General features: G+C 34.8%; 1 protein-coding gene across 1 annotated transcript in view; it reads right to left on the reverse strand.

Annotated features, from left to right (window-relative positions):
* Positions 1–3,327: 3,327 nt before the first annotated feature.
* cdi (center divider) overlaps positions 3,328–20,758 on the reverse strand; it is a 253,646-nt gene continuing 236,215 nt past the window's right edge. Inside the window, exons 4-8 of the mRNA XM_071588086.1 lie at positions 16,673–16,822; positions 15,787–15,875; positions 14,399–14,651; positions 10,176–10,578; positions 3,328–7,280 (exon numbers count right to left, since the gene is read on the reverse strand). Of these exons, the coding sequence (XP_071444187.1) occupies positions 5,683–7,280; positions 10,176–10,578; positions 14,399–14,651; positions 15,787–15,875; positions 16,673–16,822 (2,493 nt within the window). The 3' untranslated portion in view covers positions 3,328–5,682. The remainder of the gene's footprint in view (positions 7,281–10,175; positions 10,579–14,398; positions 14,652–15,786; positions 15,876–16,672; positions 16,823–20,758) is intronic.

Genomic DNA, 20,758 nt, shown 5'->3' on the forward strand with positions numbered 1-20,758 from the left:
CACATTAGAATAAAAGAGCGGAAAATACAAAGTTATTTTTTAATTATAGATATCCATAATTTCCACTAATTGACACCTGATGCTATTAACCTTAGAAGAAAGTCAGAAGATGTACATGCTTTTTAACATGTAAATTCAGAAAATGGATGGTCGAAAGTTGGTTTAGAGCTGAAAATAAAAATGATGCGCAAAATGAAAGAAAACTACACTTTGACTTTTCAATAAATAAATAAACATAATATTTGATACTTCTTGGCTATTGATGAAATCACGCATTCCTGCGCACACAGCAAGAGCAGTAAGCCCATTAGAAAACCAAGTTTTGTAAAAGTTTCCAGTGTCCAACTGATTTTTAGGCAATCTATTAATTTTTTTATATTTAAAAGTTTGCAAAATTACATAGTATAATTAGGCACCTTTTAATTGATGAGCACCAATTTCGCAAAATTCACTAAGCTAATTCCTTCAGGAGGTATACAAGTTGATTTCGCTATGGTCAAAGTATTATTTTATCACCACGCATGCCTTTCTTGCAATCAATTACTCAATAATTATTTCACAAATTAAAAAAACGACGCAGTAAACTTATTGAATTTGATTCTCCCGTTGGGTTACCTGTTGATTCCTACGAGATATATTAGTGCATAGTTTCAAAAGGGACAGGTAGGTATTCTAGCTACGTTTACACATTTGAAAAGGTGAAAAAATTACATTTTACGTAAATAGCTTTCAAATTTAAATAAATAATGAAATAAAAATCACCGAAATCACATCCTGAACACTTACAACTTTCGAATCCGACGCTTCCACGACCCAGGTTTCCTCAATAACAAAATAAAAACGAAAATAAAAATTCAACAGCGAGTTGCTACGCAACACGAAATTCAAATAGTTTGAACAACCGGTAACTAAGTCATCTAAACATATTACAATGATCTTTATTGCTGATCTTATGTCGTATGTTGTGCACAGGTACAATAAGCAATTTATCTACGGAATCGTTTGGCCGGTTGTATTTCGCAAGTCGCAAGATACACTAAAGAATATCCTTTTTAACTACCATTTAATTAAATTTCCTTTTAAGATTTGTTACTTAATTTTTGTATCTGCGCAAAGAATGAACGCAAATTTTCGCTTCTAACTCTTTTGCATATTTTTATATCAATTTCCCAGCAAGGTGGTGGAATCCATGAGAAACTCGCGCGGAAATTGAGGCTGAAATTTGCCCACCACATTCCCACTTGAATCAAGAAATTTCCACATGGGATTAATATGATTTTCACATTATTTCATTATGAATATTCCATAGCTCTATAAAAAATGTGGCATTAGGAGAAAAATGATCACTGAAAAATGTCCCGGCTTATAAATATGAACAGCAGACAAGACAATAATGACGGCAAGTCAAGCTATCTCTGAGTAAGTTTCTTTCTCAGAAAAGAGAATTTTCTTACCATCACCAGAAATACCCAATTAACCTTCCACTCCAATTATTAATCTCCATTAATGATAAATTCCTGCTAATCAAAATTTCCACCACCAATTATTAATCATAGCTTCTGGTGGATTTAACTGTTGATTCACAAACTTGCTCTCAACACATTTTTTCTGAGTAAACACTTTGGTTTTACAATTACAACACTGAAAATAGTACTCATCTGCCCATACTAAAAAGTGATTGCCCAGGCCATGATACACTGTGTAAATACATGTAATATAATATAACTTATTAATAAAATTATCAGACCTAACCCACAGATGAAGTATATGATTTTGCTTTTCTTTTCAAACTAACTAATTAATAATTTAGTCAGTCAACTGTGAACTCATCGAAAAAATATATTTCATGTACCTTAAAAAAATCCACATGCTCCCAACAGTCGTTTCATAATTAGATCCCTTAAAAAAATTATGGATTATGTAATTCAATATCAAACACGAACCTAATATTTACAGCTAATAATGAGTGGTAAAGTCTTCTTGGGCTTGCTGCAGGGCAGCTGAAATTCCAACCTAGGAATAACCTGTGAAGACTTCACTGAAATCATAGGCCAGGAAAACATGAAACCTTACTTTATGTTGACTCTGTTTATAACAGTTAATATTCATGACTGTTGATTTAAGTTGCAATTGCTGTAGAAAAGGAAAAGTATATTTTAAGAAAGGAAACCCGTGTACCTTTGCATTAGCTGTCCACATTACTTATCTGCGACTATATAATTTCATACTTAATGTTAATGTCTATGAATATATGCTCGTACTTTTTTACATAATGATAACGGAATTATTGCATTTGAATACTTAGATTCTGGTATATTTTTTATAGTATTTTGATATATTGGATCTGATACAATTCTTGTTTTGTACCTTATATTGTTTACAGAATATTTTGAGTATTATTGATGGATGATTTTCAGTTTAGGCTGTAACTGAATCAGGTTCTAATTTCCAAACGTCACCTTTAAAGAATTCAAATAAAAATCAATCAGGACTATTAACAGTTAACATTAGAAAATAGAATTCCCTCATTTTCCATTTTTTGAGCTGAAAGCCAATTTTGGAGCCATTGCTTAAACACTAATATCAACTGCATTTCATGTAAAAATTATTCATTTATGCATTGAATTCTATTTAGTTTCTGGTTGCATATTTTGTCTGAATAAAACAGCTGGGATTAAGCTAAAAATTAGAGATACTAATCATTTGCCTTCAGGACATGTACTTGGAAACTCCTTGGAAAGCACTTATACTTCTCCAAGTATCTTCTGTTTTGATAATTTTGTTCTTGATTACCATGTTTACAAATGGTGATTCTATTGCTCTTTCATGTCATCCAGTTACATTGTATACAAGGGATATCTCCCTTGTATTCAGGGAGAACATTTTGAAGCTTTTTTAATCACAAGAGTTTTAAAGAATTGACAAAAAGGTTTAGCATCAAACAAGGTTACATGAAAGGAATACAAGGTATGATGCTCTTTTTATATTAAATTTAATAATATATATTCATAGAAATGGCATGAAATCTTTCATAATGATAGTATTATAAAATTCATTCATTTTCCTTAATGCTCCATTTAACAGGAGAATAACTTCAAAATGAGTCCTAAATAAAAATTGTTCCATTTCTACTTTCTTCATTCTTGAATGAGAAAATTGGGTGATGATAAAGGTAAAATTTTCGACAGAAAAAACAACAATTACTCAATAATATTTTCCATTACGTTTGTTAAAAATGCTAGTTTTAAAAAAAGGCTATTACCAATAGCTTCAAATTTTTTCAGTAGGAGAAATCTTAAATAGAAAAAACTCTTTCACATGTTTAGAATGGTAACATTTTATTAGTTCTCTTAAGGATGGGACCCTGAACTCAGCATCCAAGAGCACTCTGAACAAAGATAATATCTTCAGCTTAATTATGGGGAGAAAAATAACGACTTTAAAACATGGATCATTAGTACACAAACACATATGGGCAAAAGCAACCAAAGCTAATTAAGTACAATGTATTAAAATCTGTGTTGCATCATGACAATACTGTCTGAGTAGCAGTCCGCTATTTAAAAATGTCAGCACCACACAGATCTCTTACAATGATTCATTCAGTCAATAATTTTTGTCAAATTGGCACAAACCATAAACTGTTTAGAAGAAAATAACCTCATATTATGACTGCCTTTGTAACTTACATTGCTTTGATTGTGGCATTCACTCTAAGCTCACATATCAAATTAGATGGAAGACTGAAGTAAATGAGGTCAGAACGTTGATGATAAACTACCCAATAAGTTTTTTTTCAACTGGCCAAATAGTTTATCTTCACCATTATTGGTTGGTTTCCATTAGATGACTACTGAGATATGTATACCCATCAAAGGGCCACTAGAGTTTAATGATGGTTCAAATGTTTTAATCTTCAGTCTTCATGTCGATATAGGCCTCACGAAGCAAAAAATACTGACTTGACTTCCTTTTAAAATTAGCTTTTCCCATAGCCACCTGCATATTACAAAGTGTACAAAAGGAACGAAAGTTATCTAAAAATACTGAAATAGAGTGACTGGATGTACATGGTATTTTTTCTCTCATCCCCCCTCCCCCACCTCTTTAAGACTCCAGCATCTCTTACATGTAATGAAAAGTATAAAAATCCTTCATTATTAGATGTGCATTCAATAATTTATCCTATACATTATTGCACCACATACCTTAATAGGCTTCCTGAACGGATTGATTGTACTGACATGAGAAATCACATTAACCATACAGACTGAATCCACAGTCCTGACACTTGAAATTCTATTATATACTTCCTTTCAAGTTCTGACCAGCAGAAAGTATACTTGTACTAATAAAATTTTAATACAATACAGTAGAGACTCTAATGATTATAATTCTCCATTACCAAACACATAAGTGACATAAATAATCTATATAGCCTATTTTTAGGTTACATTGGACAATCAACTGGGAGAAGGCACTGTTCAAACTGCCAGTTAATTTGAATTGAGCAATTCTTTTTTCTCTCCATTTTTACGGCTTTTGATAATTTTTTATCATCAAATGCAACTTCATTCAAAATTCATCAAATGCAACTATACAGATGACTCCACATGTGAAGGTTTAGAATGTAGTCACAGTTAAGCCTTCACAAACTATTGGGTGAGAACTAAGATGCCTATAGCCCAGAGAAACAACTTAAAATCACTCTGCTGATCTATTGAGCATCACAGCTATAAAATAATGATTTTATCTATTCAATTATAGGCTGAATGCAAGAATATTACATTTTCATTGAAGAAAATATTTAATGAAGTGGTGAGACAATCTAGTGATTACCATAACAACCTTACAGACAAAAGTTAAGGAAAACAGTATTAAATGCTAGCTGCACTTGACAACAAAAATAGCTTGCCACTTTCTTTGAAACCATTTCATCAAGAGATGGTCAGCCATGTAGCTGAACTTACTTAGGAGAACTTGATTAGAAAAATAGATGCCTCTTTCTTTATACAGATGTAGCATGGCAGGTGAACATGAAATGCCAAGTTGAATGTACATTAACTAAACATTTTACTTACAACAGATTATCCAAACTATAAGTCGTATAGCACACCATGTACCCTCCAATTTTGAACACTGTTCATTACACATTTGACTAGAGTTTTAGCCAACATGGCAGCAACATTGCAAAAAATACACTTTACACAAATTGTTTGCCAAATGCTGTCAATTAATGACATAGTAGCTGTAATCCCCTCAAAATGTGATAATTAAAACTTTGGGAATTTGAAAAGTAACAAAATCTTAAAATTGGAATATTACCCACAAAAATAAATACTTTGGTTAATTCCAATGAAAATAATGATACACAAAATGAAAGAAAATCAGACTTTGACTTTGCCATAAATGAATGTTTTCTTACTTCTTACTACTTGGCTACCACTGAAATCACCCATTTCTGTGCACAACATTATAATACCCAAGAAAATTTCTAACACCTTGAGCAATAACTAACTGCATCCTTACTATTTCTGCTGAGGGCACTTTGAAAATGGTTGAGAAATATATATTTCCACAAAAAATTAACAGCACATCAGACAAACATTCGACGGAGTTTTGTATTACGTTACATTTGGACAGATAAGGAAGAAGGCCCACCATCCAATATGGAAATGGATACTACTTCTTGTCAAAAAAAAGTAGTTTGGACTTGACTGCCCCCTCACAAATCATCAGTCTTTGAGGATTGCTCTTCCGTGCTATTGCTCCTGATGGGCCTGCTGCTCCATTTGTAGTCCCAATTTCAACTGCACCTATATCAGCACTGTCGGTCTTCTCTAAGGTTTTCTGAAGCAGTGTTATCTTTGGAGATCTAACAGTAGGTCCACCTGGCAATCCATCTCTTAAACCTAGCATCTCCATTCTCCGTGCAAGTGGTTCCACTTCTACCCCATTTTCATCACACGATGGATAAGCCCCCCACCTATGTGACCTTCCTAACCCACCCTGCTTCCTCTCAAAATACTCAACAATTTTTGTTATGTGCTGAGGAGTGGTTGCTGGTCCTCCATAGCTAACTCCACCATATACAGACCTCTGCTGGTCATCCCAAACATCACCACCTAAACTGGAAACATCCTCCGAACTGTCTGTGTATATGGAAGAAGAACGCTTGGAGAATAAGGAAGAATGTGTAGATGAGTGGGTTCCTCGCCCGACCAAAGCTGCAGCTAGCCCAGCAACAATCCGTCCCCCACCCGGGTGGGCCACCCCAAGAGACCCAAGGGGACCCCCTCTTAAGCCAACACCACAGCAGTCTGGGGAGAGGAGATCACTCGTGCTGGTTCGCTCTCCGTCCCCCACACTGAAAAACCCCGATTCACAAGATCCTCTCCTTCGAAGGTGGTGCTGCTGGAGGAGGGAGCAGCCACCCACCATCACAGAGACTGCTCCTGGGTGACCACTTCTGCCAACCCCTGAGACAATCCCCACTTCAACAGCCTCTGAGTCTACCACACCAACTAAGTTTGAGCTGGACAGGCATGCTCTCCTCAGAGGGTGGTGGTGGTGGTGGAGATGATGATGGTGCAGTAGGTGGTGGTGCAGGTGATGCGGCAGCCTCAGGTCCCCCCTCCCAACATCCCCACCCAGGGAGTCAGGAGCTTCTGCTACCACCTGAGGGTCCCGGCATCTCCTGATGGCAGTTGGGGAGGACGGCAGGGAAACAGCCTGAGGTCGCTGCCAAGGAGGCAAAAGAGGGGGCTCATTCGAAATGGAGGTTGGGGTTGGGGTGGGAACAGGCGTGGGTGTGGGGGAGGGTGATGCAGGAGGGGTGTCCGGAGGGGTCGGTCCATGGAAGGGTGAGGGGAGCTCAACACAGGAAGAGAAGAGCAGGTCAGACCCTCCAACAGTTCCAACACCACCAACACCACCAGCACCACCAATTTCTTTCCCATCATTCAAGCTGCCCCCTAGTATTTTCTTCACGCCCCTAAAGTGGAAGGCAAATGGATTTCTTGGTCCTCCCCTTCGATAGTGAGGGTCCTGCTGGCACATGCTTTCTCCCACTCTTTTTGGTGTGAGAGGGAAAGGGCCATACCCCTCATCATCACCACCAGAACCAAGTCTCTCATCCACCTCCCTGACAATATCCACGTCATCATCCTCAACTTCCTTGGAGCACTGCCTTCGAAGGTTAACATGGTGGCATCGTGCCTTGTCACTAGGTGAGGTAAGTCTCCCAGCAACTTCCTCAGACAGGGAGCGTCTGTGACTTACTGCAAATACAATAGGAGAAGCATTGATTACTCATCATCATTAGGTAAGGATAGTTTAAAATATCTTCAACTGTAATTTTGAGATCAGAGAATAGATGTTCTAACAATCGCATGAAAATAACAGAGCTGTTTTAGTAATGGGACAATCAAACATTATAATTGGACCAACAAATGAATCATAGAAAATGAAAATCTTACTATTTTCTTAATCTTACGACAGAGGTACAATAAATAAACAAAATCCTAAAGAATAAATTATCTCAATCACATTTTAAAGACCTCTTCCAAAGTCATGCATTCAAAACTATTCCAATTGTTCTATCTAAAAAATATACACCTAGGTGAACATATGTTAGGGATTGTTCTCGGCAAAAAAAAAAATATCAGGTGGAAGATTTTTATGTTACTTAATATGTTTCTTAATATGTCCCATATAGTGCCAATATGTTGACTGGATGATTTTAAATGTTTTTATGAGATTTTTTAATGAATTAATTTCAGTTTTAGAGTTTCATTTGTAAAACACTAGCTGAATCACCCTTTTATTTCATGGTTTTTACTATTTTCAAGCTGCTCAGATTGAATACCATGTTACCAAATTCTCATTGCTAACAGAAACGGATGAAAATGAGAAAAACCATGAAAATGAAGTTGCTGTTATTTTTAAGTTCTAAAAATTGGTTTCCTGTCTAAAATCAATTAGGCAGTCTATAAAAACTGGAAAACGAAGTAGTATTTAACTACTTCATATTAAATTTTGTCATTAAATTTAAATTATCCCACTAACACACAACTTAACTTGCAGTTTTGCAAATATTTTTAACTTGGATATTTTTCAAACTTAATCAATAAAGAATTTTAAAAAATCTTTTTAGTATTCGTTAACTTCTAAGAAAAACCTTGAATATAATCTCATTTATCATAGCATATGTTCAACTTTTTGACTTACTAAGTACTGTATTTTCCCATCGATAACTCGTACATTATCTATACAAAAATGTTTATATGATCGAAAAAAATGACGATGCACATAACGTAAAATGAAAATTGAAAAAACCCAAACATTTACATACCTATGTACACAATAATTTAATGAAGAGTCTCGCAAAATTAAATTAGTCTGGAAGCATGCCTTTGTAAGTACATTCTATTTTATACAGATCTGCTACTGTTACAGTTATTTCATCTCATAAATCCATGATAAAAAAAACATAATTTCTATACTTACTTATTTCTAATACATAGAACTTCTTTATTCCAAACAATACTTCAAGTATATGTAGAATAAGTCATATTGTATACACGTATGCATAAATATATGATAGGATAAATTTTCCCGGCAGCCTCACAATTTCCTTTTTATTTCACAACTTAATGACTTCTACCTTAAACATCACTGTATACGATTTTCTTCTCACAATATTTTATCTTCATGGGTAATTTTATTTAGAAAATTCTAAATTACAAAAGCTTAACTAAATTCACGTTTGAAACAATCACCATGTAGGCAGCACTTTAATAGAACTTGGAGGGTGTCTAGAACAGCTGAGCGCCGATACTAACAAAGCTAAGTAAAGCAAACAGAACAAGAAAATTCCATTTCATTCATTCTCTTATTTTTCTTATATTTTATTTGCTGAAAGTTAATTATGTAGCAAATAAAAGGGCACAAAAACCTATGTCTTGTTTCGACTTTAAACATAATATATACAAAGATGCATGGCATCTATCCACCTTCAAGATAACTATGAAGCCTTTGGCCCGCGGTATCAATGGGAAAATACAGTATATTCGAAAAAGAATTTACTTAAACACATATACAATAAGTTATCCTCCTGGAGACAAGCTAGTAAATAAATATTTATAGGAGCATTTAAGAATAGCGATAAAACTACTGGTAATTCATAATACTAGTGTAACCTCAGGAAATTGATGTGGATCAATCATAAATTAATCTAGTCTAAACATGGGAAATAGAAGAGTTTGCATTCATAAAAATTCGGAGAATTCTACCCAAAATACATGCTTTCAGCTAGTTATTCAGGGGAGAGTAATTTTTTAGTTATCCCATACGCGATATCTCTGTTTGTTAACTTTATACATGAGGAAACCGTTGAGTAATGAACAATATATCAGCATGCACTGCTAATTAGTCATTTGTGCAATCCACTTGAAAATTAGCTAACTAGATGGCTCAAAAAATTTTCTAATTTCCATATACAATTGATCGATGAACTTTACTCAAAAATGTTTAATTTAAATGAAAATTTATAACTTAACTCTTGGAAAATATACTAAATCATATTAACTAATGGCCATTCCTAATCCACTGTTTACTCAAGAATTAATGAAATAGCAAGTGAAAGTTAGAGCCATGCAAAGATTGTTCTCCTTGAGTAGATAACATTGCCTAGAATGAAAAAACAAGAATAAATGAAAAACTTCTACGACTACATGTAAAACCTTAGCTCTTCAAATTAAGGCTATAATAAAAAAAATCAGTAACATTAATATGAAATGCATATACTATTACAAATGTAATTTAATGAAAAAATAAAATAATTCTCATTTATTATTAAAATAATACATGGAAATAGAAATAAATTTTCAGAAAATTTTATTAATTTAATATAGGTATAAAAGATGAATTTTAAAAAGATGCAAGATTTTTTTTCTGAAAGAATAAAATCATTATTTATTCACAATGGGATTTCTTCAAGATATTTTTTGATTGGCAACCCCTGGCTCGAAAATTTTTTGTACTCATCTGGTATCATTGGCATGAAACAAAATCAAACTATGCAGGCATTGTGAACTGAAAACTTATTATATCATTTTGGTGTTTATTTTTCACCGACACAGTCATCAGCGCAAAGCTTTTCTTCACATTCTTACATTTCCGGGTAGGTGTCTTTTCTCCAGCGCCATTAGTTGGAGAGACACATGCAACAGGAGTGGTGCTGGATGCAACGGCAGGATTAATGACAGCAGTTGGTGCTTGCAAAGATGATATCCTGTTAGGAAGAATTTTTGGTTGCTTGGCAGGGGTGAGGCACACATCAGCCTCCACAAGAGGGGAAGCCACTGAAGGACAAGATTTGGAAGCAAGATGGGATGAAGGTAGCTGCGAGGAAGTGGCAGCTAGGACAGGAGAGGGATTCTTGGTTATTGATGATGCCAATGCGCCTACTCTCTCTACTGAGGCGCACATCAAGGAAGACACTCTCTCATAGTCATCAATCACGCGCTCAAGTCGGCGAACAATTTCAGTAAATGTAGGACGGCTCTTTGGTTCAAACTGAAAAAGAAAAGTTTTATTTAGGATGAATTCAAAATAAAAAAAATTTCTTTCCAATCCTACTGTATATCCGATGAAGTACTGAAGAGCAATGAGCACACTCAAGAACAATCAATACTTGAGAGAGGAATGAAATTTAAGGGTAGTTTGAAGTCAAGGCAAAAGACAAGGAAAACAAAATAACAGAATATATATTAGGGATTACCATTATCCTCCTTTTTCCTAAAATAGAAGCAAGAGTGCTTAAAGAACAGAATCTAACAACCTCAACAACACCAAGAATCTACCAATAACAAGGAATACTTCATCCTTCAAAGGAGCATACAATAAAATTATATATTATGATTAAAAGGAACAAAGTTATGATGAACCCTTTCAAATTTACTAAAAAAGGTAAGATTTCACCTTTTAAATGGTGACAACTTAAAGTATTCCATGGGCCTTCCATGAGGTAGTGATACCCAAATAAAGATACAGTTTCCTTAAAATATTAATTTTATCTTTAAATACCAGCAAGAATTGAGTAAAGTTACATTAAAATTTATTCTGATGTACACATATCATTGGCATGCATGATATTTATGAATTATATAATAATTATATGCATAACACCCATGAATAGATGATCACATATATGTCGTCCATCATAAAATCATTCAGTTTGATATGCTTACGTTGCAATTGCACTTGAATATCCAAGTTTTTTAAACCATGGTTCTTGAAAAACATCAAAAATATCAGAGATGAACATTCTTTGTTATGCACAGGTATTAGTATGTTAGTAGAAATAGTTGACATCATGTGATCCATAAATTTGTACAATATTTTTTTTGATTTGAAACTTTAAAAAGTTCCTCAATATGATTGAACTTTTGTTTACCATTGCAGCTGTCGATAGCTGGCAATAACTATCCATTCACCAAAATTATTGGAACAAAAACCAAAGCTTTGAACCAAAATGGCAGTGGGACCAAAAAAAGGAACCAACCCACAGCTAATTGAAAGTTAAAACATTGAACATGGATGGTTTGATGAAATAACACTTAAAAAATATGAACTATATAAAATCTTATTGAAGGTAGGCTACCTTCAAGGAGGTCAATAGATCATTTTGCTGGGGTTTTCAACAGGGATACTGGCAAGGACTATTTAAAGTCTCATTTTTTGCATTCTGTTAGAAAGAATTTATAACCACAGGGGAACTGCAGTCCACATATACAGAAGGCTCTTCATTTCTCAAGCATAGGTGAGAGTGGGTCAAGACACTATGGCCTATCCTAAGCCTTGTGACAACAACTTCTTTACAGCAACTATACTGAATGAAAGATGGTGACCCAGTTGTGTAATCCTTAATGAACTGTAATTTTTTCTTAACCATCTCTTTCCAAGATCTATCGTAATTTTTAATATAGACATTCATTAGAATAAACTTTAACTTGGGAAACCACACACACACACTACCTTGAGCAGTGCTTCTTTCACTATTACATCAGTCTTTTTATTGCCAGTTATTCCAAAATATCCAGAAACCCAAAAAATACATTTATTTAAGCATTTGCCGACAGTCAAGTTTGTGCCTGCCTGACAAAGATATCACCTTTTTGTTTCATATTTCTTTTAAAATAAAATTAAAATGTCCTGCAGACATAATTTATTCTTTCCATAATATATACTACAATAAATAGATTTGTGAGTGGAATCGCATCAGTATTTTTAAGTCTTAAATAAAGTTTGTTTACACTTTTGGAAAGTTATGGCATGCCTAATCAAATTGTTAGGTCTTCTGCTACCAAAACATTGCCATTACTTCACATAAAATTTGAGTGAGATTAATAACAGATTGGCCATAAGTTTTTTCACTCCTCCTCCTGAAGATATTTGGCAATAAGGCCCCATTCCTCATGACATTTGTGACAGATTCAGGTGAATAGATGGAATTACAAGGGCCTATCTCGCTATACTCCCACTAAACTGCAAGCAAGACATGAATGAATTATAGTATAAATAGCTATTTAATATATTATGAACTTGTGTGGCAAAAGATGATTGCTCAAATGTGACTTTTATAACATGTAGTAAGATTGTTTTTGTGAAAGCCAAGGCATAGCACTCAAAGAGTGGATTAGAAAGCTGTAAGATAAAAAATTCAATTAGTGTTTTACAGGTTCGCCACAATTATTGTATGGTTTCCAACTTCAGGTTTTTCCCAGGTTTCCAAGAAACAAATATATCTTTTAAGGTTTTTTGCTCCCATTTATATTACCCCATATCGTAATCATAATGTAACCTAACAGACACTGCTATATTCACATGCACAAATATTTCAGGATTGTCCACTGAGGCATTGGTATTCATGGGTTGATAATGAATTTATGAAAAATAGTTTTTAAAATTTGATGGCTAACCTAAATAAAAAAAACTTCTGGAAGAGAGAATCACTTGTAATTTTGGAGTCCTACATTGTAATATTTGACATTTTTTTAGCATACAGATGAATGTCAACCCAGCAATTATACCTTTTACATATTTCATCATTATCATTCAGGAAATCAAATGGATAAACCTGAGATAACACAATAATATCAATAAGCACCAAAACTATTACTATCATTGGTTTTCTACCAATTAAGGTAGGTTTTTGGATGGACACACAATATACCTCTGCACAACAATACATCTCCTTGTCTCTTTTATCAAAATAGAACCTGAGATCCATCACTAAAATAAGCCCCTCTTCAGTTCCACATACTTTCTTTCTCCCTTCATAATATCCAACACAGCTTCTTTGCCCTTCTTCTTTTGCCTAACATTCTACCCTTTATCACAGTCTCAACATCCAATTGTCAATCAAAATGATCTGCATCAATCTTCCCTGTCTCCTAATGATTTCTACCAACAATCCCCTCTCCTCACACACAATGGCTAGTACTTCCTCCTTTGTTTTCCTTTCTGTTCATTACACCTTTTCCATCCTCCTCCACACATATTTCAAAACCTCTAGTCTAGGCCTATCATCTTGCTAAAATAACCATGTCTCCAAGCCATACAAAACCAGGCGCCATGCCAAAGCTTTAAAGAGTCTTTTCTTAACATCCTAACTCAACAACCCTGTCATCACTTCCCTCCTTTTGTACGTTTCTTTTCCCATGGAAAATTTCTTATGCCAGGCTACTTAACCATTATGATTAAAAAAAACTCAGAGATAAGCGAACTGTTCCATCTGCTTTAGTTTATGAATACCTTGTTTAACTTTGCTTTTCTCCTTCTGGAAAACTGCATTAACTTTGTTTTGTTTGCATTCATTCTCATCCCATACCTACCACATTGACTTTCCAATGAGCTCAGCAATGTTTGCAACCCCTTGGCTGACTGACAAAGTAAAGCCTGATCATTCATAAACCTAACTAATTTTAAGAATTCTCCACCAACCATCAGTCCTATCTCCAGTTTTGTCCATGTCTTTTGCATCATTTCCTCCACATATGTGTTGAAAAGCACTGGTGATAATGGACATCCTTGTTTTGGTAGCTTCCTGCAATCTCTATTTTGTATTTGAATATAACTAATTCGGATTTTATTGTTCCAAAAAAAAATGGATTCAAACATCATCATAAATTCCTGTGCAAATTTTGCACTTGTAAGAAATATTGATTTTATGAATACTACAATGATACTGTTCTCTCATGTTCAATTCTGTCATAAAGAGGATGTATGCATTTTGTATTGGTGCAATCTGAAGCCACATGGGTTTCCTTCCAAGACTAATGAAGCAAATATCAACCTTAATCTAAGGGTAAGTAATATAAGAGCAACATTATACCGTGCAACATGAGAAGGCAAGCTTGAGGAAGTCTGGCGGACATGGACCACACATCTCAGCAAAGGCAATGTAATCGAGACCAAAGTTCTCCGTTCTTGGCAAGACATCTGGGTCAGCATCAACTCGGGCGATTGTCTCACAGAGCACAATACCATATGAAAAGACATCTGATCGCTCATCATACCACTGGCCCTTTAAACACTCAGGAGACATCCAGTAAGGAGAGCCCACAGTAGGCAGACGATACGGCCTCCTGAGAAAAGAAGAAGACCATCAAGATAAAACATGGAAGCACTAAGGCATAGCAGGAATGATAACAATGATGGTTTTTCTCATACACATTTGAACAAAATGTCATAATTCAACAAATGTGAATATAGCTCAGTAATCTGACTACAAATTATCCATAAGCAAGAGAAAAGATTTCAACAAAACATTTGAAAATAATCATCACTTCTTATGACTTATTAAAAAATCTAACTATCATTTTTAAGGAATTGCAGTACATATTCACATATAGCCCCATGATATATAGTCCTTTTATGCCAGTTTGTCAACATTTTTCTTCAGCTTTTCGCATAAAAATGTTTATTTCATACAAATGGTATACATAATATTCTTTCTCGGTAACTTAAATACATATTAATTGCTACTGTGCTACTTTATTTAAGTTCTATTTGATTTTATAGTCTCAAAAATAAATATATGCACTTAGTATATTCCTATGCATATTCTTATGCCAGGGTAATTAGAAAAGTTCTTGGAATAGAATAGAAATAAACAACTTACCTCAGTTATTCATATACAAGTACAACAGGTTGGTGCAACATTATTTTTTGAATAAATTCAATAGCAACAAAGAAGAAAGTTAAAACCAGACTTAATGAAGGAATACTCAAGACATTTAGTTTTATGCTAATGAAATAACTTTTGATACATTGAACCGCCAAACCACATTTATCGACCCAAAGGTCTGTTATATAAGTGAGAGCAGAAGTCACCGAGTACTAATCCAATTTCAGTCATCATGGTATGGGGCGGTTTCCTTTCTCTGTGCTGCCTATGGTCCCCAAAAAATCACACAGCTTGGGTAAAGCTGAGGGTGCCTACAGGTGCCCCTGGGAATTGAACCGGGGCCCTCCAAACAGTAGACCAGCACTCTACCTAATGGGCTACCATATTCCTCTACATTGAACATTGATTAAAATATAATAACAATACAAATGTGTTAAAATCATTACATGTAATTAAATGCCAATAATTTTGATACATGCATAAATGTGAGGCAAAATTTACATGGACCAAGTAAAATTAACTTTTAAATAATGCCACTACCAGCAAAAGCTACCTTGCATTAGTCAGATGTACATTATGTAAAAAATGCTTACTTTGGATCTGGTATCTTGGCTGCCAATCCAAAATCCCCCACCACAGCTGTCAGCTCCCCTGTATCATCATTCTTCTTTATTAGAACATTCTGATAAATAAAAAGAAAAATCACTGTGTAAAACAACTATTTTCAATCAAATTTGATAAATTATTAAACAATAATTATTGAGTAATGGACAAAAGTAAGTTTTGTGAAGTTTTAGCAAACAAAGAAAAAATGAATAAACTATGCTACTGACTATACAAATGAGGTAGGATTATGCTACAGAATTTGGGGTTTGGTGTCCAATGGTTCTAAAGTAACTTCAAGATTCTTATTTTTGTTGAGAATGCTAAATGCAGGAAAACTCTTTCAGTATTTTTTTTACCACAAATTATTGGCACACTTTCTCAAAAGTGAGCACAAAACTTTTCCCTTGATGGTTGATTTTTACTTTTGCTCAACTTCTCAGGTTATCTCAGAAAATATCACAAGTGAATGGTTATAGAAAATGAAATAAATTCAAATAGCAACATAGGATTATGATAAGAAAGCAAGGATTCCTGTAAAAAATAAAACAAAAGATCCACAACTTCATTTGAACAAATAGTAGACACTAGCAGCAATTTTAAGTTTCGATGGAATACTTTTATCTCATCAGCCCTTTGTCATGTCATTGTAATCAATGTTGAGTCTGTGGAAAACTTTTTACAGCATCTAAAGCATCCATTATTTAGCTACTTAGTTAATTAAAGTTGGAACTTAATGGATGGATGAAAGGTAAGTTCAGTCCTCCCATTACTTCTTTTCAACAAAGATAAATCAGGGCAATAATAAAATGTTAAATTTCTAACTTCAGTTTTGTACACTGATACTATATATTTTAAGAGTATTCCAATCTCTACCTTTGAGGTTAGATCCCGATGAAATATTCCTCTTGAATGCAGATACTCCATTCCTCGGGCAATATCTAATGCTAAATGCATCCGAGTGATGTGAGGTAAATCAATGCTCCTGTTTTGGATTAGCTGCTCCAGGCTGCCACCGTTTATGTACTAAATGAATAAAAATTAATAAGAGTTTGTAGTATAAAGATAAAATGTCACCAAAACTAAGTTTGGATTAACATGTTATTCTTTCAAACCCAGAAAATACATTTATCATATTAGTGCATAATAATATCAAGGAACATAAATATTTCAATGTGATCAGCACCCTAGAAAAAACCATTTTAGGTTTGTGAACAAAAGTCAAATTTGAAATTGTTCCATGAGTAAGTCACAATTCATTCGAAATTACCGGGTACATCTGTTAAAAAATAAAACAAGTCTCTCTCCAAATCTTAACTCCCAATTACTGCATCAATGAAACTCAAGATGGTCAAAATTAAGCTTAGTATTATTTCTTAGCCATGTGACCAACACTGTAAAACCACATATGTACCACAAAATATTTACCCCTAAAAACGATTTTTCCTATGCAAAAACAGGAAAATTTTCTTTAGTCCCAAGTAATTTACTATAACTCCAAGGCATGCCACAAATACATATTCCATAAAAAATCTGTAGATCCCTTGTGTTTACTAGAAATGTAAAACAAAATTGATAAGACTTTGCAAAAGAATAGTCCTAAAATAATGAGGACTATCTTAACTCGGTAAATTGAGCAGTATGGACAAAATTAATCTTGAGTAAGAAGAAAAAGGAAGTTCATTTAACACCTTCACTATCTCTGGAAAATGAACTGGCGAGTTATTTCACGGCATTCAAGGCTGCATAATTTTTGCTTAAATATCGAATGAGCAAGAAATGCAAATAAAAGGTTGACATTCACCAGCCCCTGGAAGTGGAATTTACTTTTTCGGAGGCACCGGGGAACTTCATCCATTGATAATTCTGCATGCAATATACGCGGTCTGTGCAATGAATGCGCGAACTGGTGCAATCTGGCGGCGATGACGCGACTATAGCCCCGCCCACTCGTGGCGCTAGTTGCCTGAGACCCAAGGAGCCGTCTGTGCTTGGGGGATCGTCGAGCTGCGCGTATGGTGCCAGAATTATCTTAGTTTCTGTTGTTATTGTTTTTACTGTTTGTCGAAAATAGAAATTGACGAAATCAATGAGCAACGAACCATCAAGTTTTTAAGTGAAGTGCGGTTAAAGTTACCAAGAAATTACTTAAATGTTGACAGCTGTTTACGGTGATAATGTTCTGAAGAAAACATCATTTTTAAGTGGATTGAACGTTTAAAAGATTGACGACAAGACGCCATGGATGGTGCAAGGTCAGGACGACCTTCAACCACCTGTGTTGACGACAACATTGATCGTGTGCGGTCCCTTGTCCTTACCGATCGTCAAAAAACTGTCCGAATGATAGCTGATGAACTGAATTGAGGAAAATCAACAGTGCACACTATTTAAACCGAACATGATGGATGGATCCTTCACCATGACAATGCACCTGCACATTCAGCATTGATTTTTCGCCAGTTTAGGCAAAAACCTCAATGACCATCCATGATCATCCTCATTCGCCATATCTCGCCCCCTGCGACTTTTTCCTATTCCCAAAATGCAAAAAAGTGAGGAGGGAACATCACTGGGAAGATGTGGATACAATAAAGCAAGAAACGACGAGAAAACTAAAAAGCCTAACTGCCGAGGGTGCATTAAACTGTGGGAAAGAAGATGGAATAAGTGCATAGCAACGAAGGGAGAGTACTGTGAGGAGACAAAATCAATGTAGACTAAATTTTTCATTTTGCAAGTTTTTATAGCCTCAGTTCGCGTATTTATTGGACAGAGACGTATAAGTCATGTATTGGCATAATTGATGGCTTATTAATGGGTCACATCATGCTCAACTGTATGGTGTATAGAGATATCGATTTACAACGCTGACAAGAAAATGCATTGAATACAGCTTTCCGAGTGATCAACTAATTGGCAAGGGCCCCCTCACGCAACTTTTTATGATCTTCCGATTGCATGAATTGAGTCAGTCTTCCGTATATCCAGTACTGTCTATCTTCAGAAGTTCACATAACAACTTATTCACCATTCTGTACAGCGTATAGTTATGAGAAAGAAAAAAAAAGGCATTTTAAACCGCTATGAATTTTGCCACGTAACATAAAGGCTAGACTACAAAACAACAAGTTCCATTTCATTGAAAGCGATATCTTACCAATTGTTCTGGACTTAGGGCATTACTGAAACAATATTTAAACCCTAGAATTCGAGAAAAACACTATCGGATTCTAATGTTTAAAAAGTAGTAACGATTATCATAGGAAACTGGATACAAAAGCTTCAACAGAAAGTCATCACTATACAAATCATATACTCATTTCTTTCCCAAAGAACATCCTATTTCTTATCTTTGATTGGTCCTCTACACAAGGATAAAAAAAGCATTTTTGTCAATATATTCAGCCATGATTTACCTAATTCCGCGCGGCAGTGAATAATTATCAAGGATCAGTAAAGAAATGCGTACTTCAAGCTCTTTTGGACGCACTATAACATAAATGCTTCAAATATGCTCTGAAAAAAAATCATTGATACCAGACTAACATGAAAATCACAAGTCACAAGATGGTATCTCATCACATCAGGAATAGAACACATGCACATCACCCACAAATTATATAATAAGATTATACACAAATATAATCAATCAATAAAACCATTCACAAATTATATAATGATTCGAAGTGAATTTGATTCACATTTTATCCTTAGAAATAAAAATAGTTTGCTGAAACCGTGATTGGGACAATAAAATTCAGTGAGAAATTTCGTAAAGTTCGCGTTAGATTCCCGATGAAAATAGTAAGTGCGGGAGCAGGTATACATTATTCCAGGATGACGTAATTATTATGACACCTAATATTGCCTCTCTTACGTTTCTGCGTTTTTGGCCGGTTCCTTCGGAAGAACTCGGGTGGGATCAAGAGAGGTCTCTTTTTCCCCGGTGTCTCTCTGGCCATTTCCCAAGACTCTGGGAAAACCCCGGCGTATTTCACATCCAAGGCTTGGAAAGAATCCCTCGCAAATTCCGAGGATGAATTCCGCCCTACAAACGGGTGACGAATCATAGAAGCACGTCTAATGATTAGCATGGGGAGAAGACCTGAATGCAGCCTTGATAATTTGAATTGGCAGACAATTGATGATAATATGAGATAGTTTTTGTTGATGAGAGCATTCAGTTTATCCTATTAGGAGGAGAAAATGATGTGAAAAACTGGAACTTTTATTAGTTGTCAATATTTGATGCACGTAAGATTTTACAGCATAAAAATTTTCATGGCGCATGGTGGCCTTGAATTTCAAGCGTTTTAAAAGCTGAGTTATAGCCAGCTTTAATCGTTGATCTAACACTTATATTAAATGTTTGTGCTTCAAAAAGTAATTTTTTACTATGAAAATTATTTTTTTATCAAGTGAAATGACGGAAAGCAAGTGAAAAGATTAAGCGATGGCCCTCAGCCATATTTAAAACAGCATATCCAATGTTTGGCAAAATGTTTTTCATTCCAGGAACTAGATTTGCACAAGTGTATATGTGAAACTAATAGCACGCAAGGTAGGAACTATTAATTAATTATTCGAGAGCGGCATTGAAAGATACGACAGTGAAATAATAGTAGCAAACCAAGCAGATTTCAAGTTTGCTTTTCCTAAGCTGTAATCTTATTCTTAAATTAAGATTGCATTAAGTGTTCAGTAATATGAATTCCATGACGAAACTAATTCTGCAACTTTGTCCCAAGCTCCGACGGAATGGAAACACAAGAACTTAAAGATACTCAACGAATGGTGGAAGGTTATTTCTGGATCGACGGTCTTTGCAATAACTCATGGGTGGAAGGAAAGGGGTTTCTTAAAAAAAAAGAAAGAATATCCCTCTGGTTTGCAAAAAGCGACATCAAAAACAATTCCATAAATTTAATCAACGTCAGAAAAAATCATCAAACGCGTAAA

The sequence above is a fragment of the Hetaerina americana genome, unplaced genomic scaffold (genome assembly GCF_022747635.1).
Source record: "Hetaerina americana unplaced genomic scaffold, ioHetAmer1.1.p SCAF_3, whole genome shotgun sequence".
Classification (NCBI taxonomy): domain Eukaryota; kingdom Metazoa; phylum Arthropoda; class Insecta; order Odonata; family Calopterygidae; genus Hetaerina; species Hetaerina americana.